Genomic DNA, 26,620 nt, shown 5'->3' on the forward strand with positions numbered 1-26,620 from the left:
CCAGAAGGTAGTCTTTAAATAGTTTTTCTTACTAACTGAAATGAAAAGATGAAGCCAATTGTCTTTATTGCCTGTTGAATGCAACGCTTTTTGGTAACATCTTTAAGGATGATATAACTAGTCCAGATTAGTTGAGACTAACATCAGCTCATCTGGTAGCCATCCATAGATCAAATTATCTGGTGGCCTGGAGACAGGCTAATCTCAAATTGAACAGGCTTTCTCTCAACAGTCTTCCACTACTGTGAAAAGCCATATCCTCCCAAGCCAGCCGTATTAAAAACGAAGCATCACTGCGCAGCATCGCTCCCTGCGCCTGTGTATTTGTTGCTACTGGGTGCTCTGACGGCATTAATTAAAAAAACCAAGCAAGAACAAGAGACACAAAAAAACAGTAACAAAAAAACCCCCAACTGGCCTTTTGTGCTCTTGGCTTACTCCCATATTCAGGGCTTTAATATCTAGCGCTCTCTCTGAAGGCAATGGAAGCAGTGGGCAGCTGATAACAGACCCTGCAGGCCAGGCTGGTAATAGCTGTGCCCAGTGTCAGGCTGCTCCTAATCACCCCAATGCCAAAAGGCCCCCAATGGCAGCCCTGCCGCACCGTCCCCTCTCTCTGCTGACGCTCACACGGCTAATCTGCACCAGCACATGTGCCATGGCCGTGCCTGGGGACTGCACTGGGCAGTTAACAGGCTTGAGGTTTCTCAGAGCTGAGGAGAGGCCTGAAACCAAATCTACTGAGAACCAGGCATCTCATGTACCGGGTTTGGTGTAAAGAGCAACGGGGTCACAGACACGGCTGGGGAGGAGAGGTGAGAGGCACAAACCCACTTCTGCTTCAAAGCCCCTCAGGTGCTTTCTCATGTGCTGTCATTTTTAAGACTCTGTAAGGCAGTGCTGCAGAGGAGGCACATGATTCCAAGGAGCTATTTTTAGCAAGAGACAAACCAATGTTACAGGACTGCACATTTCTTTTACTTCCCCTTTTTTGTTTGCTTTGCTTGTGACATGCTCTCGGTGAGAACAGTTATTGCTGAAGTTGTTTGCCAGCTGGTTTTGGACAGTGAATTAGCATGTTCTTCATAAGTTGTGGCTACCGTAAATTGATGCATTGCGTATTTTATGTGGTATTTATTTAGTGTCAGAATGCAGCGATTGAATGTACAGCTTAGAATTGCACTTCTAGCTAAGCATAGGTGGTGAAAACAAATATGAATGTGCATGAGTAAGAGAAAATTTGCTTTCAAAGTAAACGTCCAAATGACCTTTCCAGAATTTTGTCCTATGAAACTCTAGAAGATATCCGTTGCCATTGTAGAAAATATCTGCAGGGTGGCAACGGAACATCACTGCTCGTTTTCCGGAGTAAACTAAACTGTTTAGAGAATTCTGGGTTTTGAAGAGTGGTAACACTGTTGTGTTGTAAGGAAACCAACTAATTTGACCTGAATTTAAGGTCTTGCTTTTCTTGCTCCCTGCTGAAGATGGCTCCCAAGCTATCGGCAGAGGATGGCAGAATGTTCGCTAGCTACTTCTGCGCAGTGCACTTCTGGTGCTAAACTTTGGCTTAGGAGCAGTTGCCTGTTCCTGTGTTGCCTGGTGAAGGAAGTGGAAGTCAGCTGTGGTGGGGAAGTCTGGAATAGGCTGATTTTTCTTTTGGAACAATATGGAAGCTCAGCGATTCCTTATCTCTAGCAACCCATACTGTCAATGAGTCAGGTCCTTCCACTGCCATCTTTTAATGCAAAATAATTTAAGGTGCTTTCCTAATTATAGTTCCTTTTCCTGTCCTTAAAAGGAAAGCACTGACAGCTGTCTAACATGTAAAAAAACTGCTATAAGCTTCCAGAGGACAGTCCAGTCTGGGTTTCTGTTGCTCAGTGATATTAGTGCTGTTTATCAGCAGGCAACATGACTGTGTCGTGTTTTGCTCAGCCTCGCATAATTCCCTTTAATGCAGTGAACGTAACAGTTAACTTCAGTAGAACTGCATTTCCACCTCCAGCGTTTTCCTGGCAAGCTCTGAAATACTGCATCTCAGATACAAGAAAATAAGAAAGATAAGAAACGCTGTATTTCTTAATGGCAGGAAAGGAAGAGAGGAAAGCGGGGGGCAGAGAGAGACCCTCTGTATCAGTTAAGAAGATGAGTCAGATTTTAGATTGTCTGAAGTTGCTGGATTCTTGTTAAATGTTTAAGGAATGTACGTCATTGAGAGCGCAGTTTTACAAGATTTGGGGTTTTTTTGTTACTGATGCTTTGCCCATCCTTTATGCAGTTAGGCACTGGGAATAATGCTTTATTAATGAACTGTAAGCTTGCCTGGCAATGTGTTGAATGTGGTGATTATAGGGGGCTACTGCTCAAAAGTTGGTATTGGTTTTATTAGGGATCTTGTCCTGTATGACTCATACGATGTTAAGACGTCAATTATGTGGCAGAAGCACATGTACTTAATAAATTAAGGTCACTCATTTTTGGCTACAACCTCTATATATGCATATGTATTTGTATATATTATGTATAAAATAATGAACCACAAATACAGTGTACACAGATATTAATGAACCACACTGTTTGCTGCTCAGAGAACTAGAATTAACTGTAAGGGGAGGTGTGACAATTTCCAAGCCACTCACTCATGTACCTGTGCTCTTGTACCCTGCACACAGGCAGTAAACAGGCACTTTGCCTGCTGGTAGCAGCCTGAGGTGCTGGCTACTCCCCTTGCTGGCTGCGTGACAGTCCCACTAGTATATAAAGGCCCCTTGGGGAGGACTGTGCTGGGTGTAGCTGATAGAGCAGCAGAGAGGGCTTGTCCTGGGGACTGCAACCACAAAACCTGTTGGGTTGTAGCCACCAAGGGTCTAAGCTACACAAAATGCGTGAAATTGTGCATCTTCAGATTGGCCAGTGCGGGAACCAAATTGGATCTAAGGTAAGGTCTCTTTTCAGTATTGGTCATTAGTAGTAAGGGCTCCCGGAGGTAGCAGGTCAAGTGTTGTTACTGGATGGGGACTTTCTGGGGGAACAATTTGCTACCTCAGTGGTAAGATGCAGGGCACATTAGCAGTGAATGTGAATATTTTGATATGAAAGTCTTAAGATGGGCTTGCTCCTCATGCAAAGGCTAAGAGTGTCAAAGAGTGAAACATCTGCAGTAACTGTGTCATGGTGATTATAAGTGAATTCCTGCTGAGACTCGTACTTCCAGGGGCACTAAGCTAGTCTGCGAAATACTGGGACAAGTGAGGGAACAAGTGATTCCAGGCCTGGAAAGTTGTGATGACAGCACTTCAGCCATACAGCAGCAACTCTGCCACACTTACCATTAATATGGGGCTGTATTAACCAGCAGAATGACCTGTGCTATCAGTGACCAGGTTTTTCTGAGAGTGGCAGAAAGCGCAGTGAAGGATTCCTGCCTAACTGGCCACCTGTGCAAGGCTCTTTTTGTGATGTCATTTGGAGTACTTCTGTGTACTTCAAACACTGGCATGCTTGTTCACTCATGGCTGAGTTTGTGTACTTGGAGAAAAAACCCAACCAAGCCTCACTGCTTTTTGCCGCATGATATTGCTCTTTTTAATTGGCAAGTTGTCAAAAACCAGAGGGTATCTGGGTTAATTTGGGGCCAGGAGGTCTTTGAAGACACACGTTAGCTGAAGGATTGTTCCATTATATTCCTCCATTTCTTTCTCCCACAAGTCTCACCTTAATTCCCTTTATTGGAGCATGAAGCTGTGGACGGCCAGGGAACATCATGTTAGACCAAGACAGTTAGAATGCAGCCAGTGGTAGTGTTGGCTTTGACCTGGAAATCACTTATGTGTAATAACACCTGTAAGAAAAGCACACGTGGACACACCACTACAGCATGCATGTGCTGGCAGGAGTGTATTTGTACACCCAAAACAAGACTGGATGCTAACCTTTAACATTAAACCAGCCTGGTCATTATAAGTGAGTGGGTGTGTCACATTAACACTGCTGCAGCTGCTGCCTAGATAAGAGCCCAAGTACAAGACATCCAGGTGAATGTCAAGATAGGACAATTAGGACCAACATCTGTTTGTGGAAAGCATTGCTAGCATACAAATTTGGCCGAGCCAGCTTTGTCATGACACTTGTGCATCTCCCCAGTCCACCGTCCCAGCTCTTTTGTTAAGCTCATGCCAACTAGTACCTGTGTTATTTAAACTAATATCAATTTCCCTTTACTATAAAGGGACAAAATTGAGGGCCTCCACCTATTAGTACATGGGTAATAGCTAAGCAGCCTACTAAACTGTTGCCTTGAATTTATTTGTGGAGGGGGGAGATGAGGAGCCCCACTCTGATCTAATGAGTAAATGGCAAAACATCCCCCATTTCAGGCAAAATTCTCACTGTGTGTGCAGTCAGGCATGAGCACAGCAGATCTGGTGCTGAGCACATTGCGCTGAAGAAAGAGTAAATGTTTGTAAATGTGTTGAACCTGTTTCTTTTTTCAGTTCTGGGAGGTGATAAGTGATGAACATGGGATTGACATCGCTGGAAACTACTATGGGGGCGCATCACTGCAGCTTGAGCGAATTAACGTCTACTTCAATGAGGCTTACTGTAAGTGCTTGGCACTGTTTAAGTGCGGGCAGAGCAATTTGCAGAGCCAACATGGAGGTTAAAATAAGCAATTAAAAGATACATCCCCAAATCACTGTAGGGGGATTGGAGTTTTCAAGGCAGGTTATAAACTTGCCTCCTTGGCTTTTAACAGTAATTGTTCACATTCATTTTCTTTTGTCCTAGCCCATAAATATGTGCCCCGTTCTATCTTGGTGGACCTGGAACCTGGTACAATGGACAGTGTACGGTCTAGCAAAATAGGCCCACTCTTTCGACCTGACAATTTTATCCATGGTATGTACAGCCTGCTGTCAGCAAAGTAACTGGAGTCAGCTGTCCCAGAATGGCCTTTTAACTCCCAGCTTGGTGGCTGTTCTTTCTGTTCACAGGTAATTCAGGTGCTGGGAACAACTGGGCTAAGGGCCACTACACAGAAGGCGCTGAACTGATTGAAAACGTCATGGATGTGGTCAGGAATGAGTGTGAGAGCTGTGATTGCCTTCAGGGATTCCAGCTCATCCATTCGCTTGGTGGTGGCACAGGCTCAGGTATGGGCACACTCCTCATCAACAAAATCAGAGAAGAATATCCTGACAGGATTATGAACACTTTCAGTGTTGTTCCTTCACCCAAAGTATCCGACACAGTCGTAGAGCCATATAATGCCATCCTCTCCATCCACCAACTAATCGAGAATACAGATGAAACCTTTTGCATTGACAATGAAGCTCTATATGATATATGTTTCAGAACTTTAAAGCTCACCAATCCCACCTACGGTGACCTCAACCACTTAGTGTCCCTAACGATGAGTGGTGTCACAACTTCACTCCGTTTTCCCGGTCAGCTGAATGCAGATCTGAGGAAGCTGGCTGTTAACATGGTGCCCTTTCCTCGCCTGCATTTCTTTATGCCAGGCTTTGCTCCACTGACAGCTCGAGGCAGCCAGCAGTACCGAGCCCTCTCAGTGCCGGAGCTTACTCAACAAATGTTTGATGCACGCAACATGATGGCAGCCTGCGACCCTCGTCGTGGACGTTACTTGACGGTGGCATGCATCTTCAGAGGCCGAATGTCTACCAAGGAAGTGGATGAGCAGTTGTTGGCTATCCAGACCAAGAATAGTTCCTACTTTGTGGAGTGGATCCCTAATAATGTCAAAGTGGCTGTGTGTGACATACCACCACGAGGCCTGAAGATGGCGGCTACCTTTATTGGCAATAACACAGCCATTCAGGAGCTCTTCATCAGGGTTTCAGAACAGTTCTCGGCTATGTTCAGAAGAAAAGCATTTCTCCACTGGTACACAGGTGAAGGCATGGATGAGATGGAGTTTTCAGAAGCAGAAGGTAATACCAATGACCTTGTGTCCGAGTACCAACAGTACCAGGATGCCACTGCAGATGTTGAGGAATATGAAGAGGTAGAAGCAGAAGCCAGCCCCGAAAAGGAAGCACAGTAGAAGAGAATCATAGAATAGTTAGGGTTGGAAAGGACCTTGAGATCATCCAGTTCCAACTCCCCTGCCATAGGCAGGGACACCTCACACTAAACCATCCCACCCAAGGCTTCGTCCAACCTGGCCTTGAACACTGCCAGGGATGGAGCACTCACAACCTCCCTGGGCAGCCCATTCCAGTGCCTCACCACCCTAACAGGAAAGAATTTCCTCCTTATATCCAATCTAAACTTCCCGTTTAACTCGTTACCCCTTGTGCTGTCACTACAGTCCCTGACGAAGAGTCCCTCCCCAGCATCCCTATAGGCCCCCCTCAGATACTGGAAGGCTGCTATGAGGTCTCCACACAGCCTTCTCTTCTCCAGGCTGAACAGCCCCAGCTTTCTCAGCCTGTCTTCATACGGGAGGTGCTCCAGTCCCCTGATCATCCTCGTGGCCCTCCTCTGGACTTGTTCCAACAGTTCCATGTCCTTTTTATGTTGAGGACATCAGAACTGCACACAATACTTCAAGTGAGGTAAAAACAATGGCAATATCAAAACATTCTCCAAATAAGCCTGTTGACACTCACTAAAAAAAAGCAATAACCATCACCTGCAGACCGAAAATAACACCTTTCTGAAGAATTCTCAGCATCCGGCCAAAATATATCCAATATTACAATACAGTGCTTTTGAAATTAAGGGCAGCTGTGCTTCACTCTCCTAAACAACTGTTGACACTGACTTGCTCTCAAAAAAGATTCACTGCGAAGACAAGTTGTCTCCTAACAGCCTTTCTTGTATTCACCTTCTGAAGACTATTGCCTGATACCGAATTTAATATACAGCCTCTGTGCCTGTGTATAAATATATACGAGGATCATAAGCAACAGCAAAACATGCTACCAACTCATCAATGTATTTATTCTCAGGTAAACAGTCCCTGTTTTGTTTGTGACCTTGTTAGTGTTTCAGGACCACGCACACACCTGTACGGCCTGCAAAAGCAGCATTGTCTCTTTCATTACACACTTCACAGACTGATGTAGCTCTGCAGACAAGTGCAGTTCCTTAAGTTGCAGGAGGAGAAGAGAGGAAACAACACAGGGCAAAAGACTGATTATGCATATTCACACTTTTTTAAAAGTACTTTAATAGTTCTATCACATTGCTGGCTTATATTATTGCAGAGCTTGTATTCATTATGCTTGTGTGGTTTGTTTCTATTTCAAACTATAGATTGACTTATTAATTATTAGCATACAGTGTTATGGACACTGTGTAAATATCTTGGTCTGGTTTGGTTTTTTTCTCATGTATTAACTAAACTACTGTAAATTTTCTTCCTATCAGTACTACAAAGTGGAAAGAATGGTTTGCAGCTAGTTAGGTCTAAGTTCAACAGCAATCACTGAATCAAATGCGTATCTTAATTTCAGAGAAAAAGTTTCTTGCCATTCACAGCCATTTACTTTACAATGTATTTATAACATTCTTTAAAATAAAAATTATATATTATTCCATAAAATACATTAATACTTGAAACACTTGATAGACAAAAATCAGTTTATTCTTGTAACATGAGGAAATTGAGTTGGGTGTTATTTATACTCTTAGAAGAGAGAGTTTATTATACTGTTAAGAACATAATTCCTCCTGTTTGAGACACCACGTCTTATGGGGAGGGAGACCTTCCCCTAGAGCAGGCTGGTCCAAGCCCCATCCAGCCTGGCCTTTAACGTTGCCAAGGATGGGGCAGCCACAGCTTCTCTGGGCACCCTGTGCCAGCGCCTCAGCACCCTTCACAGGGAAGAACTTCTGCTTTATATCTAATCCAAGCCTCCCCTCTGTCAGTTTAATCCCCCCTTACCCTTTCGCTACAGGACCTTGTCCAAAGCCTCTCGCCAGGTTCCTTGTAGCCACTTTAGGCACTGGAGCTGCTCTAAGGTCTCCCCTTCAGGAGCCTTCTCTTCTCCAGGCTGACCCAGCCCAGCTCTCTCAGCCTGGCTCAAGAGCAGAGCTGCTCCAGCCTTTGCAGCATCTCCGTGGCTTCCTCTGGACCTCCTCCAGCAGCTCCACATCCTTCTTATGCTGATGGTTTAGGCATAACCTTTAGCTGCATCAAACTGATTTTGACCATTTGTTTTGTTCTAAGCACAAGTGGAATTTGAACACCACAATGACAGAGAATTTTAAAGCCAACTACTCAGCACTTCCAGCATGAACCAGCAGAAGTACTTTTAATTAGTGAAATTATATGCCTATATTCCCTGTTGACATAGGTTTTAGCAAATAATACTTTTTTCTGAAGTTAAAATCATTGGAGTAGGCAGAAACGTTTTAAACAAGGATTAAATCTTATTTATGTACTTGAAATATTGCCCTGAAATCCAGCAAGAGATGTGCCTTAAACATATGTTGCTACTAAATAGCAGACTGTGATAGGAACATTATTTTATTTTAACACAAGTGAAAGATGAATGTCTCTGCAAAACAGACCACTTCGTTTTAAGAGGAAAACTACTTCCCACACATGCATTTGTTTAACAGATATTACATTTATTAGCATGCTGATGTGTATATAGAGGCAAGTTTTACAATTAATGTGGTGACATTATATTGCAGAGTCTTGAGCTTGTCCACAGCTTTGCCATTTGGTGCTACGAGTATTCACCACACATCAGTTCCTATGAGAGATTTAAAATACAAGTTACTACATTCAAGAAGATGCACAAGGTATGCTTCGAACAAAAGGCAGTAATGTTTAATCTCAGCCCAAGAATAATAGAAGCTGTAAGAGATTTCAGCTGCTCATGATGTATGCAGGGTCACAAATAAAGGTAAAGCATCTATCTTTCACATGTAGTAGGTAACCCTTACACAAATAAATCTGCTGGTTCGAAGAAGCAGCAGTTCAGGGAGGCTTAGTGAAGAGACAGGAAACCTCCACGTGTTACTATAGAAACCCAGCAGTTCTGTGCTAATTCTCTAACATCTTTGACCAGACCAAAGCCATTCCAAGCAGGTGCTGGTGAACAGAACATCTCACTTTACCGAGCTAATGAGACGAAGCAGTTTCCTCTCCAATACAGAGTCTGGCTGCAGGCACCCGCACACGTCAGTGCCAGCAGTCCGCCCGGGTTTCGCGCACGGAGATCGCAACTGCTCTTCCACACACAGCATGCGATGAGCCACGCAGTTACCCCCGCGCGCAGCCCACACTGGGACACCTGCACGGGAGCTGCACTGCAGCCCCCGGCCCGCTCACCTGCCTTACGGCTTACTCCTTCTTGGGCTTCACGGTTTTCACCGTGGCCACTGCCGCCCTCTCTGCCTCCGCTTTGTACTGAGGCTTCATCGCCGCCCTCACCGCCTGGGCGCAGATCTGCGAAAACCGGATGTAACTACAACGGAGAGAAAACGCCGGTGAGAGCCACCCCCTGCCCGAATCTCGCACCCCCGCCAGGAAGGAAGCCTCGAGAGAAGCCCGGCGGCCGCGGGGCGGGTACCTGAGCCCGGCCTGCCGCCAGTACGCCACCATCGCTGCAGGCCGCGGCTCACCCACACCGCAACAAGGTCAGCGCTCGCCGGAAGGGGACACGCCGCAGCGCTGCTCTCTAGCCAATCAACAACCAGGAGTGATGCTTCCTCCAATCGGAATCCGATGTACCTCAGGGAATCTGACCAACGGCATCTACTCAGTCGCTTCTCCAGTCAGAAGCGCTCTCCTCCGGCAGCGACCAATCACAAGGCTGAGCAGTGACTCCCCGCCCGTCTCTCTGGGGCGCCCCGCCCGCGGTGTTTCCCGCACCGTCCCGCCGCCCCGGCGTGCTTTCCCCGGTGGGAGCTGCTTGGGCCCTTGCCGGTTGGGGAAGGCCTCAGCTGCGCTTTCGAACGCGGTCAGCGGGGTCGTGCCGTCCAAAGCGTGCGGGTGTGCGAGGTCTTCGTGATTCAGAGCAGGTAATTCGCCAGGAACACAGCACGCATTAGTTAACTGGAGAGCAGAAGTTAGAACCCGGCTCCTCCATGAGCCTAACGGCTGGTTACATGGCACTTACGTTACATACTAACTCATTCCTGAGTAGTCCTGTTCTAATCTAAGAATCCAAGCAAGTGGTTAAAAGTGTGTATTTTTCCAGCTAAAAAAGTTGTTATCCCTCTATGCCATAAGGTCTTAGCTTTTTCTAGATAAGACTAAAGAAGAAAATGTTTTGCAAGCATGCAGAGGCAGTGCGCTATAAACAGACTCTTCAGGTGGGAGTTCTGGTCTGTGTGTGGCCAATCTGTGCTATGTTCAGAGGTTTGTCCTGTCAGACACGATGCCTTCGCATGGGATTGTTTGTGCATACACCTAAAATGCTCCAGCCCTCGCAGCATCTCGATGGCCTCCTCTGGCCGCGCTCTGACAGCTCCACATCCCTCGTGTACTGTTGGCCCAGAGCTGGATCAGGACCGCAGGGAGGTTCTCCCCAGAGCACAGCAGCTGTTGTCCGGCTGCTCACTCTCTGGGGGTGCAGCCCAGCACACGGAGGGGTTCTAGGCTTGCAAGCACAAACTGACAGGTCATGGGGAGCTTCTCATCAACCGGTACCCCCAAGTCCTCCTGCTCTTAATCAGTTCTCCACCCAGCCTTTGTGCTTGGGGGATTGCCCCAACCCAGGTGCAGGACCTTGCACTCAACCTTGCTGAACTTCATGAGGTTCCCACCTCACAAGCCTGTCAACGTCCTTGTGGGTGGCAGAGCAGCAGTCGCAATACCGACTCCTGAGGAACACCACTCATCACGATGCTCCACATTGCATACAACACAAATAACTGCAGTACTTTCATTTATTGATAGAATGCATGTTAGAGACATATGCTATTTTATGCTAATGTCCAATGTTTTCATAGGTAAAACAGTTATCAGTAAGATTATTTTAAGTCTCATGGGCAGCCCAGGCCACAAATATACCTTGACAGAAAAAAGTTATGCTAGCAGAGTTGGACACCTTTCTTCCACCTATGTGTCCTTCTGTTCCTGCCCCATACCTTCTCTGGTTCCTCTCCCTACTCCTTATCTTACCTGCTCTTTTCCCCCTGTTTTCTTTTCCCACCGCATCTCTCTCTGTACCTCCATGTGAAATGCCTCTGCCTGCAATTCTGTGCAATGCTCTCAGGTTTAAATCTATAATGGGAGACATACAACTTGAATGTAACTGTTTGTACATGTAGCTCTATTCACTATTTATTTCGTGGTCTTGACAGATAAAAATTCGTAGACTCATAGAATAGTTGGGGTTGGAAAGGACCTTAAGATCATCCATTTCCAGCCCCCTGCCATGGGCAGGGACACCTCACACTAAACCATCTCACCCAAGGCTCTGTCCAACCTGTCCGTGAACACCACCAGGGATGGAGCATTTACAACTTCCCTGGGCAACCCATTCCAGTGCCTCACCACCCTAACAGTAAAGAATTTATTCCTTACATCCCAATCTAAACTTCCTCTGTTTAAGTTTTAACCCATTACCCCTTGTCCTATCACTACAGTCCCTAATGAATAGTCCATCCCCAGCATCCCTATAGCCCCCTTCAGATAGTGGAAGGCTTGAATTAAATCAAGCATTTATTAATCAGCATGAATTAAAAACATTAAACCTCTGGGAGAGGTACCATGCTGAGACAGAATGGAAATGAAATTAGTGACAGAAATTGTGCTCTAAAAAAAGTCCAGAATACATTTTGATGTTTATGCAGCTGTGAACAAGGCACCATTATAGATCTGTATGACCTGTTTTCATGCCCAGTTCTGTTTAGGTGCTAGGATATCTTTGTAAAGCCCTAAATTTTCCTCAGATAAGAACTTTGAGAGACAGAATTTTGGAAAGAGCACATAACAGAGGTAAGTTTAGAAAGATACAGGGAGGTTGCAGTGAGAAGGGACATGTCAAAAGGGTTAGATGCAGAGATCAAAAGTAGCTGAAGCAGTACGATTAGCAACATCCAGAAATGTGGGAGTGGATAGGTCTGGGGGAACTAAAGATGTGAGATTAGAAATGTCCAAGGAAACTGACGAAGTGAGGGAAGAAGCATCCTGAAAGGTGAGATTAGAAACATCCAGAAAGGGTGTAGGAATGAGATTAGAAACATCCTCAGAGGTTGATGAAGATAATTCAGAGGAGCCTTGAAACATGAAATAGTTAAAATTGGTGAGATCTAGTGAGTCTGAAGAGCTTGAAGAGGTGTGCTCTGAGACACCTAGTGAGGGTGGAGGGATTGTATAGGAGTCCAAGGAGGCTGAGGAGTTTTGACTGGAAATAGCTGGGGAGGATGAAGAACTGACACTGGAGAGGTCTAGAGAGGGTGAAGAAGTAGGACTGGAGAAACCTGGGGAGGGTGACGAGGTGAGACTTGAGAGGTCTAAGGAGGCTAAAGAACTGTCACCAGAGTGATCCAGAGATCCTGATGAAGTGAGACTTGATAAGTCCAATGAAATTGAAGAGGTGAAACTAGAGTGCTCCCAGGAATCTGAGGAGGTGAGACTGGAGATCTCTAAGGAGACTGAAGAGGAGGTACTAGAGAAGTCTGAAGAGGCTGAAGATGTGAGACTTGAAAGGTCCAGAGATGATGAAGTGAGACTGGAGAAGTCCACAGAGGATGAAGAGCTCAGACTGGATAAATCCAAAGAATCTGAAAAGGGGATTTTAAAGAGTTCCAAGGAGGCTGAAGTCTTGACACTGGAGGGGTCCAGGGAGGCCAAAAAATTGAGACCAAGTAGGTCCAGGTAGATTGAAGAGATGACACTGAAAAGCCAAATAAATTCACAACATGACTGGTGTTAAATCAGAAGTATTTTAAACTAAAGATCTCTAATAACATGCCAAAACAAGCCAGAAAGACATAATGAACCTAAATAATACTACTTTTGAAAATAACTAAGCATACAGTCTTCATCTTTATGTCTCTTAGCAGTTTCTCTTTTGGTACAGAAACCCCGTAGTAATAAGGCTCACAGACTTCAGTGCAGAAGTACAGAATCATACAGTGACTCTTCCTGATGATTCTAAGAAAAATGGCAAATAAACCAGTATTTTTATCTGCAGCATGTGCAAGATGTCTTTCGGGAAGCTAGCAGTATGCTAAACTGATTCTGTACCTACAAAATACACATTTCAGCAACATCAATTCTACTTGTTTTTCAGAGAAAAAGAGGTTTTAATACTTTTATTTTGCACTTCTGGACATAAAACCTGTACTAACAGATTTTTTTATCTGTGGTTTGAACAATTTAATGAAAATATCCTCAAGAGAGGTTCTGATAGAAGGCAGACATCTAAATAAAAAGGGAACAGAACAGCTTATATTTCAGTTCATAAAGGTGCATCTAATTATAGTATGAGTAGATCAAGAGGCTGATCCTACAGCTGCCTTCTTTCATCTCAAGACTGTGCTATGGAGCACAGTAGTTGAAACCTGCTGTTGCCTTTCCAGACGTAGGCACAGCAATACACATAGCAATTTTTCAGAAAGTCATTACAACAGTATTTTATGGACCAAGAAAGTTAAAGATACACTTGAAAGATACAGGAGGCTGCAGCTTCTTAGGTGAATGCACCCAAGCTTTGCCCGTGTTATTACACAACTGATGTCTAGATGCATATATAATGGATTTAACATAATCACCATGGGTGGAACTCCCACTGAGGTCACCTCTTAACTGAAGCAGGTGTCTGCCTGTCTGACAGAAATAGTGTCTTCCTATGCACATACTAAAACTGGGGGGATTTAGCATAACACAAAATCTACCAGGAAGAAAAAAAAAAACTGCTTATGTACCAATGATGAAACCCCTGAATACAGTTAATATTTATTCACAATGCGTCTATAATTTTAGAGTTCATGCAGTATGACTGTAATTCTATCAAGAGTACAATGTTTATAGATCAAAAGGCAAAAGCTAATTTTTCTTAACGTGTATAATTTGTGATGAAACAAGTCTGCTTACTGCCCTATATTCTTAAACAATGAAAATAAGTAACCCCTTAAAAAATATCCCTTGCTGTCTAACACTATCATTTTGTGACTGACTTCAATCTTAAGTTTCTTAAGTGCATTGTAAGGAGAATAACAAACTATACAAAAAGCATATGACAATAGACGAAAAAGCCAGCATCAACATGATTTCCAACAAAGTATAAATTTCATCATCTCTTCCCTGTATTTCTTCTGCCTTAATTTAAAATGTGCAAAGTTATTTATTGCCCATTTTCCTATGAAACAACACTGCCAAGAAACATGGAATTACAGTCACTATTGTATAAAATGTACAGGTCAGTAGCAATGCTTCCTACCTTTGATAGCTGTGGATTTATCTCCTTTCTCTGCCTGGGTAAGCCATGTTGGGCTGTGCTGGTAAAGCTCTGCTGTTCTCTCTGCTGATGACCCTAATCTGTTCCACAGCTACTGCCATGCTGATGACAATACAGGTCATCTCCTGTTAAATCTCCTCTCGTCTAAATACAACACTGCACAGAGCACCAGCAGAAAACGTGGAAATTTGCTCTAATTTTAAGATAAAGTTGCAGTTCTGTGATGTTTCTTATTACAGGACAACATTTTCAAAGTTCATTGATAAAGCAGATGAAGACATTAATTTCTAACTTTTGAACACCTGGATTAAAAGTAAAAATAATTTTGCAGTGTCATCCAAGTTCCCAGCTGTCCATTCTACAAAATCTGGCATAAAATAGTCCCTAGAGGGACCCAGGATCTGCAGAGCATAACTCAGGTAGCCTCATGTTTCAAGAATCTTGTGCATTATGTCCTATTTTAATGTGGTTAATAACTTTTGTTAGCTTTATGAATGTTGTTCTGACAAAATAGCATAATAATGTAAAACATTGTCCACAGCTGATAATATTGAGTAAAGGTTTTAACCCGCCCCAAGGTGACACCAACAGCTGGAGCCTGTTTTCAGAAATTTGTAAGTCTCACAGGTGCTTATGCTTCTTTGAAAGACAAGGGAGACTTATGAACCTTGGTAAATAAGGTCCATTAGTGCATCTCACTCTGCAGATAGGGAAAAATATCACCCATGTAGCAGCAGCCTGCTTTGTTCTTTCTGTTCTTTCGCAGGAAAAGCAAGGAAATGGCATAGCTTGCTGAAATGTCTCTCAAACCTGGCAATTATAGAGAAAACTGTATAGAGCATCAGGCTATGTTCTCCTTGTACTTCAGTTAGATCATTTGGAGCATGACACAACTGTAAAATATAAAGAAATTTCAAGTGTGGGTTCTGGTACACACTTACTTAGTCCCAGCTTCACAACATGCTACTAAATTGTGCTGCAGCTGCTATATGTATATTTTAGATAAACCAGCACAGTTATCTCATAGGTAAATAATATCTACTTAGTCCCCAAAAAACTATTAAGAAGAACTTATCCAAAGGATGCTACATCATGATATAAAACAGATTCCTTATCAGGGTGCCCACAAAGTCGAACAGGCTCTAGGAATATTAAAGTTCAAAGCAGGGGCAATTGTTTGATTTAATCTGATGTAAAAAGGATTGGGTACATGATTTAGGAAAATATTTGCTACATACGTTATTCATTTTATTATATTCTGGTTGATATATTCAGTTTGATAATAGATAAACTATTTCAGTTTTTAAACTTTTTGATTAAAGTACTGCCAAACTTTTCTAGAGAACAAAAAAAAAAAAAGTAAAAAAAGCCACCTTGTGCTGAACTTTATATGTGTCTGAGAAGAAAGACTTTAACTTACCAATGTTACTGTTTTACAGAACTGTAATTTTTACTGTTTAATTACATTATTCGATGCTGTAAACACTTTCTAGTAGATGCAATATGAAATTACTGTAATACACATTGCAGAGAAAACACTATTTCAGCCCACCTGATAGCTTCCTACAGATAAGGAGATCCTCCATTTCTACTCTTACAGTGCCTCTCACCTTGCTGCTTGCTGCCTAAAGATGATACCTGTTTTCCTATTCATTTTCTGGCTCAACAAGGGGTGTGAAGACCACTGCCTTCAGTGCAGGGGAAGAAGCAGAATGGCATAGGCAGGAAAAAGGAGGCAGGCAGACACACATAGGACTGTTTGCTTTAATTGAATATAAGTAATTAGTTAAGCTTAGCTGTAACATGTACCCTCACTTTTAGAGTAACACAATTCTATGGCAACATACAAAGCAAAGCTATAAAATTACTTGAGAAACTACCATCTTTAGTGCAAGTGAAAGAACATGTTTCACTGTGAGAAATAGAAGGATGCTAAAACCACTCGGTGCTTTCACACAAGCGCTCATTATCAGAACTCCTCAGTTCTTCTATAAATATGAACCTCAGCAGGATGCTGATCTTTCCTCTGAACCGTCTGTGCCACAGGGCTTTGATAGACAATGGGTGCTGAGGTTTACCGTACATAACATTTATTGGAAATACACTAGACTGTACAGTTTAACTGCAAGTACAGACCGCAACAGAAAGATCAGTAGTTGTACGAAATGTGGTTAAAGTATTTTCTCTGTTTTCCAAAACAAAAAACTGGTTTACATTTGTAGTTAACTGCTGTCACTGGGTAGGTGCTGACAGCCACTGTCAGCAAGAAGAAAGATTTCTCAGGTAAATGAAGCCTTTTTAAAAGTACTTAGTTTTTATTGCTGACTGAAGACAGTGGTATTATTTTAGTGTTCATACAGACACAAGTTGTTTCAGTTCACAGTAAATTCAGGATTCTTTTCTTCCATGGTAGCAGCTTTCATCATTTCAGACTGTCAAAAGCAGTACCTTGCAGAACACAAGCAGTAAGCAAACCTTGCTAGGTGCACAAACACAAGTCTTCAACACGTTTTAGTGCAGATGGATACATGGAAACTAGACACCTACACAGATCGAAAAAATTTTAAACACAATAGACATGTTCCTAGAATGCCTTGCGGTTACTATAAAACAAGTTAAACATTATACTGCTGCTTGAGCCACCTTGAACCTGTTTAAATCAAGAAGTGTAATCCACTAAATTACCACCAAAATCCCAGCACTGGTATGGCCAATTCTTATATCGGACCTGAGGAAAAGTCATTTTTGTGTTTCTTTTTTCAACTTCTAGGTAAAATTTAAAAACCTTTCTATAGGCATGTGGCAACATCCATACAAGCATTTGACAATTGGAGAGCACAGTTTCCAGCAGAACCAGCAGGTGATGCCAGTGTTCAGCCACAAAAAAAAGAGGGCATTAAGCTTGCCAAGACTTCAAACTTCCAGCTACTACAATCTAAACTTACGATTTTAGATCAATTGTAATAACATTTCTAGATACAACTTGCTTTAGAACAATTCTTTGGAAACTTGTAGTATGTTCCTTCTCCTGGCAGGAACATAGAAAGTTACCCAAACGATTACTGAAAACTGCAGAAGGTGAGCAGTGGGAACAAAAGATTTAATGGTGCCATCTTAAATCTTCTCCAAGCCATTTAGCTTTGGCTCTAAAAGCTAAATGGCCTGGAGAATATTTAAGACTTCTCACTTTCTCACTTCTGTTCTATTTCTCAGCAAAGTTATTTGCACAAGTTCAAAATTTAAGTGATTTAAAAGCAGGTAAGTTGAAACATTAATCCATTTAGTCAAGCTGCAGCAGGCGGCAAACCCACCAGACTCCACCACCAAATCTGCTCACATTGTTCCACCTCTGCCCCTCCCTCCCGTTTTCTTTCTTCCTAGTCCTTTTAAGTTTTGTCCCTCCAGCCATAGCTCCTTTCTCTTACCCACCTCCTCCATTCCTTCTAACCACCAGAACCCACAGTTTCTCCACCCTACCTCAGGCTGCACTTTTCGCAATGCCAGTGCATTCATGTGTGACATACGACGTTCATCAGAGCATTGTCAGCCACGACACAGCCCTGCAGAGCACTGTGACATTGATCCACAGGTAACATACAACTTGCTGAAGTGGCCAGCAAAGAAACCACCTGCATATCTACGTGCATACATACGTATGTGTGCTGAGTCTAGGGCAGGCATCTACTTCCCTTTCCATATACATTGTAACTGCTGTGCACAGTTGTCCACTCCCTATCAAGCAAAGCTACTTCAGGTGAAATCTCTTATTATGAGACTTCAAGGTGAACACACCGAGCTGTTCTATGACTATACAGACCAAAATACTTTGCTCTCTTCTGCACATAACAATAGCGAGCATTGCCAATCTCAGTCCAAGTAGACTGACAGTCATTCCAGAGGACCTAGCAAACTGCAGTCTCGTCACTGGTTAATGTGTCAGATTTGCAGAAAAGCAGACTTACTAAGAAGTGAAAAAGGGCACAGCAGCTATAAATGTGCATTTTAGGTTATGAATTTCAGAAAGCAGCTACTAACTCCAGAGTATTTATTCACCTTCACCCCCCTCATCTTAGAGTACTCACCTAGTAGTTATAAACAACAAACAAAGTTTCAGAGCTAGCCAGAATTCAGATAAAGTTTTATTTAAAAACTGCCACATAGTCTGGCAGAGTGAGAATGCAGGCATATAAATAAAATAGAATGAAACAATGATCTTTCAAGATATTGAATGCTTGCAAAGATTAAACAGTAAGTTGGTTTTTTGTTCAGTGCAAAGGCAAACTGTGAGTTCATACTATGCAGTCCTTAGTGCAGAAAAATCAGGAAAAGAAAACTACCAAGTAGTGCTAATGGCTAAACAAACATTTCAGATGAGTTTCAAGCATTGTATTTTTATCAGAAACGATGGTAGTTTTACAGAAGTTTCACGTGTAACTTTTAAATTAAAATGCTATTTCAGTTGTAATAATCTCCTATAAAAGCATGGCAAAGCTTAGTGATTTCAATTTAGTAAGAGTCTCAAACCATTTCTTTTTAGAAAAATATTTAGAATAGTTATATTTTAAAAAGTTATATTTCTACACACACACCCACACCTGTTTTCTTCCCCCTACACAAATCTTACAGAAGAATGTTCTTGTGTGTTTGCAACTTAAGATAATCTCTGGTTCTCTATATAGCAGACGCTATTCAATAGAGAATTCTGATAACAGAAATGGCATGCAACATAAAATATACTGGACAGGTGACATTACAGTTTTTAAAGACTAAGAGAGTCTTGAAATCACTTAGCTTAGAATCAAAATTCCAGGAAGAGCCTCTGGCACCAAACTACAAGCATCAACTCGTTCAGGGCTGTGTCCTTCCATTTTCCCCTCACACTGAAGAATCCTCATGGGACAGATGGCCCCTGCTGGAGTCAACAGGACTACCAGCAGGCTGGTGTACTATGTGAGGATGTCAGGGTCTGACCTTTACGCTCCCACAGCTCGTGTCTGGTGACAGTACCAAGAATCTACAATGAGTACCAAGAAACAAACACAAACTGTAGAACACTATATTCTCAAAGTTTTAATTTAAAGAGCCTTGTATTGTGAGCAAATTAGTTCAGAAGGTAAAGGAACTTCTGGAACTTAAAAACCACTTTAAAGGACAATACAGCATTCAGTTGATGTAATGTTATTTTTGGAGCATGACCAAATTAACGCGTATGCTGTTAAAATTCATTAATATCACTTACTTTTATGTTTAGGTATCTTTTAAGCCAAATTTACAAAGGATTTTTAGATCTTTAAGTGTTCCTTTGAAATTCTGAAATGAACACCTACTATTCTTAGACATCCTAGCAGCTTGCATGATTTTATGCATATTGTACCTCTGTAGTTAGCGGGCTTTTAGAAATGGAGATACTTACTACAGGACTTTCAAATTGAGTTTTATTTTCAGTTATGGCACACCCAGCTCACTAATGTTACACTTCAGAATAGAATTTAGATCTTAACAGATAAGAGACACTTTGTATGTTTTACCCATATTAACTGCAAAACAATTTGAGTACCATGTTATCTCAACCAGTCAAGTTAAAAAGCTTCTCAAAAGATATTTTGTACATTCTTCCATATTTCAAGCATTAAGTAATAAACCTCCTATTAAACCAAGTTGTATCACACAACTATAGAGAATTAACAAAGAGAACAATGATGGAACAAACCATTCTGCTTAATTTTGGGCTTGGTCCCAAAAGAGGTAGTCCATAAGTTATACACACACATAAAAATTCCACAGAAGTTAACATGCAGTCTCCTCCACCATACGCAGCCTCATCACTAAACAAGGCTATTTCGTATCTGAGAACATTACAAGTTAGTGTTCATGTAAGGAACTACACTTGAAATTATTTCTTCATCTCTAACCAAAACCTGGTTCAGCTGAACCAATATATTAACTGGGCTTTGCCATCAACCTCCTTAGTAAGAATGCAGTTTTTCTCCACATTAAATTTAAAACCTGCCTAATACACAGGTATGCCTTTAAATAACAAAGGATACATGTATTTAGGCTTGGAGAGAAGCTTCAGATTGTTAAACCTCCTTAGTAATACAGATATATTTACTGTCATTTCTCTACAAATGCTGCTGCTGCCATTGAATTCCTCATGGTTCCTCTTGCTGATGCTGCAAACTCTTCAATCTCTGCATTCAGTCTATTAATTACCCATTCCAATGCTTCACGGCCCTACAGTTAAAGAAAAATTTATTAGTGTATAAACAGTAGTAAATAAACAGGTTACACCCCGTCTTGCTTAAAATGACTAGGCACAATAGTTGAAAACCAAAGGAAAGGTACAGAAATACAGGCCTCTGTGGTACTTTTTACTTCAATAACTGGAGTACTGCAGGAACACATAGAATCATAGAATAGTTAGGGTTGGAAAGTACCTTAAGATCATCTAGTTCCAACCCCCCCTGCCATGGGCAGGGACACCTCACACTAAACCATACCACCCAGGGCTTTATCCAACCTGGCCTTGAACACTGCCAGGGATGGAGCATTCACAACCTCCCTGGGTTGTGATTCCAGTGCCTCACCACCCTAACAGGAAAGAATTTGTTCCTTATATCCAATCAAAACTTCCCCTGTTTAAGTTTTAACCCGTTACCCCTTGTCCTGTCACTACAGTCCCTGATGAAGAGTCCCTCCTGCCTTACATTCCATGTAACAAATTCCTTATGTGAGCACTGCTCACATTATGAGCCACAGTTTTTATCCAGATTGTTTTATCATTCTTGAGACTGAACTCAAGACATCTTTGGATTCCTAGAGAACCCTCAACTAAAACACCACTTTGCACAACTACTTCAGATTTGTACAAAAAACAAATGAATGCTATCAGGAGGGCAGCAAATGCATGACAGTGCCAGACTTGTTGAGTGGAGATGTTTTTTTCCAGTGAAAGGTCAGGGAGCTTTGCCAATAATAATTTATTATCTCCATTCACAAGAGGAAAAAAATAAAATGAGGAAGTTCAGTAAGCTGAGCATTCTCTACAGTAAAGACAGCAGAACTGTGTGGGCCCTTCCCAAGTCTGCTGTCTAAGCCAAAAAGTAAAATAGAAATTTTTTTCCCCTTTGTCATTTAGCCACTGGTCACACATTATATACAAGGATCATACTTACTTTATTAGCATTGGAAGAAATTGTGTTTGCCATTAGCCCTTCTAAGTAACTGCTGAGACTCACACCTTTTACTGATATTATTGCTTCTTGTGTCAACATGGTTCTGAAACAGAGCAAGAAACAGAGTTATTCTGAGTAGCTTAAAAAATAATGCATTGCTGAAAGAAACGCACTCCTTCCCAACAAACATTCTCTTATCAGCTTTGCTGTGTAACACAGAATCACAGAATCCCAAGGGTTGGAAGGGACCTCAAAAGATCATCTAGTCCAACCCCCCTGCAAGAGCAGGGTAACCTACAGTACATCACACAGGAACTTGTCCAGGCGGGCCTTGAATATCTCCAACGTAGGAGACTCCACAACCCCCCTGGGCAACCTGTTCCAGTGCTCTGTCACTCTTACAGTAAAGAAGTTCTTCCTGATGTTAACGTGGAACTTCCTAAGCTCCAGTTTACACCCATTGCCCCTTGTCCTATCACTGGATATCACTGAAAAAAAACCTAGCTCCATCATCCTGACACTCACCCTTTACATATTTGTAAACATTGATGAGGTCACCCCTCAGTCTCCTCCAAGCTAAAGGGACCCAGCTCCCTCAGCCTCTCCTCATAAGGGAGATGTTCCACTCCCTTAATCATCTTTGTGGCTCTGCGCTGGACTCTTTCAAGCAATTCCCTGTCCTTCCTGAATTGAGGGGCCCAGAACTGGACACAAAATTCCAGATGCAGCCTCATCAAGGCAGAACAGAGTGGGAGGAGAACCTCTCTTGACCTACTAACCACACCCTTTCTAATACACCCTAGGATGCCATTGGCCTTTTTGTCCACAAGGGCGCATTGCTGGCTCATGGTCATCCTCCTATCCACCAGGACCCCCAGGTCCCTTTCCCCTTCACTACTTTCCAGCAGGTCAACCCCCAACCTGGTTCCACCTGTTCACACACTTCCCTAGAAACATAACCCATTTCCACAGTGTACAAATGCTTTATTAGAGGGTAGAGTTAGATTAGGTATTAAGTTTTTCCCTGTGACAGTGCAGAGGTGCTGGCACAGGGTGCCCAGATGTGGCTGCCCCATCCCTGGCAGTGTTCAAGGCCAGGCTGGATGGGGCTTTGAGCAACCTGGTCTAATGGAAGGTGTCCCTGACCATGGCAGGGGGTTGGAACTAGATGAGCTTTAAGGTCCCTTCCAACCCGTTCTATGATTTATGCTTCTATTCATAAAATAAAATCCATGAGTCTCCACTAAGTGGAAGTGTCCCTTCATGCATCTTTAGCAGCTGGAAGAGTGAAAACAGCATATTTGGAGTGAAGGTATATTGGGAAAACAGCATTAAAACATCCCCTTCAACAATAGGGATTTAACACTTCTGACCAAGAAAGAAAAAAAACAAACCTCTTATGTTAGAATCTCTGGAAAGATCCGTCAGAATTATCAGTAATTCCAGCAATACAGACTCAGAAAGCTCTAATTTTGCCTCAAAACAAAACCCCAAAACAAACAACAAACTAAACACCAAAACCCAAACCTCAAAAATTATACACTACAGGGAGATAGATGTGCCTTCTAGTGCAGTTTTTGTGCTCAGGTAGATAAGGAGATCAGGAATAGGGCACTGTAACTGAAGCAGAATACAAACTCAAGTTACTGACAGGACACAAGACAACACAAGAAGAGCTGATCTGAACTGGGCTCCGTCATAGTGTGACACTGCGTGTCCCACCAGTGCTCTGCAAAAGCAGTGTCACCAGAGAGAATGGCAGTCCATTTAATTCTTTTTGAGACAAGGTGTAAACCTCATCTCCTGTTCAAGAGAAACCATGGAAATTTTCAAAGTCAGACTCTGTACTACTTCTGGGCAACGTCAGAACACAGAGGTACTTACTTGTATGGGTCACGAGGATGTGGTTTATAGACAAGCCTCTCATCTACTGACACTAGATTTGTAAATGAAATCTGCAGAATACAAAACAAGATTACCCCTTGATTAAAATATTAAGCAAATGTAGTAAATAAACCTGCAGATTCAAAACTACAGTTCTGTGTCAGATTAAACATTGTACTTTTCCTGAAAATAATAGGGTTGAGATTTCTCTATGTTGAAAAATCCAAGTTCAGCAGTTGCTGATCTGGTTCCCTTAAGTTTCTGTGACGTTTACCATTATAACTACCCCATTTTTAACAACATTTCAACAGTGGCAATGGGCAGTACAAAGAGCAAAATTAGGAAACAGTGACAGTGTACACCAAACGGCTTTTAGAAGTTTCTTTTCTTGATCCTTCTCTTCCCCCAGAACTACTCCTGTCCTGCTCATCAGAATGTTCAGATGCTTCTGTCCTGACAAGTTCCAGAAAGCCAGTAGCACCTTTCTGCAAAGCAGAACTGGTCCGCTATGAACACGTTACATAAACCTTTAACTTGTATTGTTCCAGTGCAATTTTCAGGTAATTTTCAAGATTAATCTCCTTTTCCAATTTACAAGGTAGTATAATCTGCAGTCTCTTTCAGTTGCACAAACACAGCTACTTACATTGCTGGATTTAAGCTCCATTGTTTTTTTCACTGGGTCAACAACAGAGTGCTCCTGAACATAGGTCTTTGTTCTGCACGTGCCGATAAGCTAGAAGGCAAGCAAACATATACAGCATTAATCACGCAAACCAGTTGCTATTTTTTAGTGCCTTTAAAGACAGAAGTATCAAACAGACACTGAGACATCAGAATTAGAGTTTAGCTTAAAATTACTCAGTTGAGGTAGATACAATTTTCAGGATGGAAGCAATCTATGGCCAATGGCTTGGGCAATTTTTTGCTATGAGGAAGTCACTATGTGTACTGCTGCTGAGCTTTCCTCATCAGGTACATAAATACTTATCTTTTCAAACCATTACAGTTATGAAGTTATATGAATCTATTACAACACCTGACTCACAAGCTTCCCTCACCCTCCGGCATACTTTCCAAGCTCCGTGACAAGACACATACCGATTTCACAATGGAAGGTATTCCCCATTCCGTACTGAGAAGCCGGTAGCTGTGCAGCTTCCCGCTAGGATCGACGTGTCTGTCCAGCACGTCGACACCAACCACACTGGGGTTCATGGGATTTGGGTATTTCTGCATGGCAGCCGTTGTCACAGTTTCCCAGGGGTGGCTGCCAAACCAGAACCAAGACAGAGTTACACACCTTTTCTGAATGGGGTTTGTAGTAAAAATGAGCACATCAATCAAATGGTATTTTTAAAGCAGTTCAATTTCCAGTTCTCAACCCCACAAATACCCTTTGCTAAAGGAAAACATCCATTTTGCAGGTTGGGCAGAGGTACACAGAAGGTCACATACAACACACCTGATTCATCAGGACTCCTGAGCTCAACTACCTTGTGGCTTCTAATTCGATATGAATGTTTTCCTTGTGACATAATGCTGAAAGAGTGCAACTTTTATGAGCCTTCAGGAACGCTGGAGCAATTTATCAAGCTGTTACTTCCTCCAACCAGTAATTTCTTCGGATTATTTTTCGGCAGAGGTGTTTTGGGGCACTGGAGCCCCCACATGAATGGACTGCTAACGCTTGGGTCAGTCCTACACCCGGACGGCACGGGCAGCACAAAGCCGACCTTCACCACGGCGGACACAGCAGGTACGCCTCCCGCTTCGGTGGGAAGCGGCTTCCACAGCCTCACCGGCTACGCCTCCCCAGAAGCCCCCAGCTAATGGCAGGCCCCCGCCAAGTCGGCAGCGGTGCCCGCGTTCCGGTAGCTCAGCAGTGCACCAGCCGCCCGGAGGGCGCCCCGCGAGCTGGCAGTGGGCTTGGTGCTCTGCCCACCGCGGCCACAAGCCTCGGAGCTGTGCCCACCACCGGCAAGCGGTTCCCCGCGGAGAGTAACCCTAGGGCGCAAGGACGCGCAGGGGGAAGGTCAAGGGAGGCGAGCGAGCACGACCGCCGGAGCAGGGCCGCTGCACCGGGCCGGGACAAACGGCCTGCACGCCGGGAAGCCCCCTCCGCTCCGGCCCCCCCGGGAGCGGCCGCCATCCCTGAGACCAGCCCTACCGCTCCCGTCGTGCCTTCCCCGCCCGCACTCACTCGAAAACATGCTCCGAGGTCCAGATCTTCATGGCGGCGGGGACCTGCTGGCGGCACCACCGCGCCCCCTCGCACCCCGGTGCCCACCGGGCCCGGCACTGCCACCGGCAGCTCCCGCGCCTGCGCAGGCAGCAACGAGACACAGCACCGCCCTCGGAACGCTGGTATCCAATCGTCGCGCGGCGCCGCCTTGACGTCAGGAGTCCCGTAGCGAGTGAAAGTCACGCAGAGGGCTCTCGGTCGCAGGTATCAGGCGCCCGCCGGGAGACCCGGCCGCGCGGACTGCGCCTGCGTGGGGCTGTGCCGGAAGGCGCGGCGCTCCCGGCGCTCCCCGCGTGTGGGGGTCCGGGAGGCCGGGGCGGAGCCCGCGGCGGGTGCCGGGCTTTGGAGCTCTCCCGGCCCGGAGCCGCGCTGAGGCGTGGGCGGAGCGCGGCTTCCGGCAGCCGGGCGTCAGTCACGGCTGGCAGCGCTGCGGGTTACGCAAGCGCTCCCCAAGACGCGCGTTTCATAAGCGCAGCCCGTTAGCGAGGCTTAGCCGGTTAAGTGCGAGTTGAGGCACGTTTTACGCTAACTCGGACCGTCGGGAGCCGCGGGTGCCGCGGGCTGTTTTCGGGATGAGCCGTTACGCGGGGGGCGGTTACCAGAGGGCGCGGGGATGATGGCGAGCATCGGTGGTATAGCGGGGCTGTGCTGGCCTGAGGAAGGGTACGGGCCGAGAGTAGCCAGCACTGCCCCGCCCGGGGCAGCTTAGTGGTGTCCTCAGCCAACTTGTTTTGTAAGTGCGCTGCCTGGAAGTTATTTTATAACCAGCACTTACAAAACAGCCTCTTTGCTCTTTTGGACGTTAAGAAGCATGTTCTGTAACGTGCAGGCTGTTCCAAAATGGAATGTAGGCAGGCTGCTCCAGAATGGAAGGGTTTCAGCTAACGGTTGTGAGCCATTTTACTCATTCTTGGAAT

At 43.9% G+C, this 26,620-nt stretch overlaps 3 protein-coding genes and 1 long non-coding RNA gene across 5 annotated transcripts; 2 read left to right on the forward strand and 2 right to left on the reverse strand.

The window, feature by feature from the left end:
• Positions 1–701: 701 nt before the first annotated feature.
• TUBB1 (tubulin beta 1 class VI) lies at positions 702–7,578 on the forward strand. 2 transcript variants are annotated; one of them, XM_065691636.1, is made up of 4 exons: positions 702–815; positions 4,497–4,605; positions 4,792–4,902; positions 4,998–7,578. In XM_065691636.1, exons 1-4 carry the CDS (start codon positions 759–761, stop codon positions 6,068–6,070), a joined length of 1,350 nt encoding a protein of 449 aa, XP_065547708.1. In that variant the 5' UTR covers positions 702–758; the 3' UTR covers positions 6,071–7,578. The 2 variants fall into 2 exon arrangements, with proteins under 2 accessions (XP_065547708.1, XP_065547707.1); XM_065691635.1 differs by lacking the exon at positions 702–815 and adding an exon at positions 2,697–2,941.
• Positions 7,579–8,574: 996 nt separating this feature from the next.
• On the forward strand, positions 8,575–26,081 carry LOC136020504 (uncharacterized). The gene is made up of 3 exons (XR_010615351.1): positions 8,575–10,008; positions 23,868–24,018; positions 24,886–26,081. It is a non-coding gene; the product is annotated as an uncharacterized LOC136020504 (long non-coding RNA).
• ATP5F1E (ATP synthase F1 subunit epsilon) lies at positions 8,587–9,667 on the reverse strand. Its single transcript, XM_065691638.1, has 3 exons — positions 9,558–9,667; positions 9,317–9,452; positions 8,587–8,735 (listed from the first exon to the last, which is right to left on the reverse strand). Exons 1-2 carry the CDS (start codon positions 9,587–9,589, stop codon positions 9,329–9,331), a joined length of 156 nt encoding a protein of 51 aa, XP_065547710.1. The 5' UTR covers positions 9,590–9,667; the 3' UTR covers positions 8,587–8,735; positions 9,317–9,328.
• Positions 18,521–25,858, reverse strand: PRELID3B (PRELI domain containing 3B). Its single transcript, XM_065691637.1, is given in 7 exon segments — positions 18,521–20,564; positions 20,567–20,633; positions 21,575–21,677; positions 23,459–23,529; positions 24,105–24,194; positions 24,560–24,728; positions 25,662–25,858. Coding segments are annotated over 7 exon segments (687 nt in total). The 5' UTR covers positions 25,694–25,858; the 3' UTR covers positions 18,521–20,409.
• Positions 26,082–26,620: the final 539 nt, after the last annotated feature.

Source organism: Lathamus discolor, chromosome 11 (genome assembly GCF_037157495.1).
Source record: "Lathamus discolor isolate bLatDis1 chromosome 11, bLatDis1.hap1, whole genome shotgun sequence".
NCBI classification, from domain to species: Eukaryota; Metazoa; Chordata; class Aves; order Psittaciformes; family Psittacidae; genus Lathamus; species Lathamus discolor.

Coding starts and splice junctions, on each gene's coding strand:
- ATP5F1E (XM_065691638.1), bottom strand. CDS start 9,589: ATGGTGGCGTACTGGCGGCAGGCCGGGCTCAG. Junction 9,453..9,557: donor TGGCGGCAGGCCGGGCTCAG/GTACCCGCCCCG, acceptor TCTCCGTTGTAG/TTACATCCGGTTTTCGCAGA.
- TUBB1 (XM_065691636.1), top strand. CDS start 759: ATGTACCGGGTTTGGTGTAAAGAGCAACGGGGTCACAGACACGGCTGG. Junction 816..4,496: donor GACACGGCTGGGGAGGAGAG/GTGAGAGGCACA, acceptor TTCTTTTTTCAG/TTCTGGGAGGTGATAAGTGA. Junction 4,606..4,791: donor CTACTTCAATGAGGCTTACT/GTAAGTGCTTGG, acceptor CTTTTGTCCTAG/CCCATAAATATGTGCCCCGT.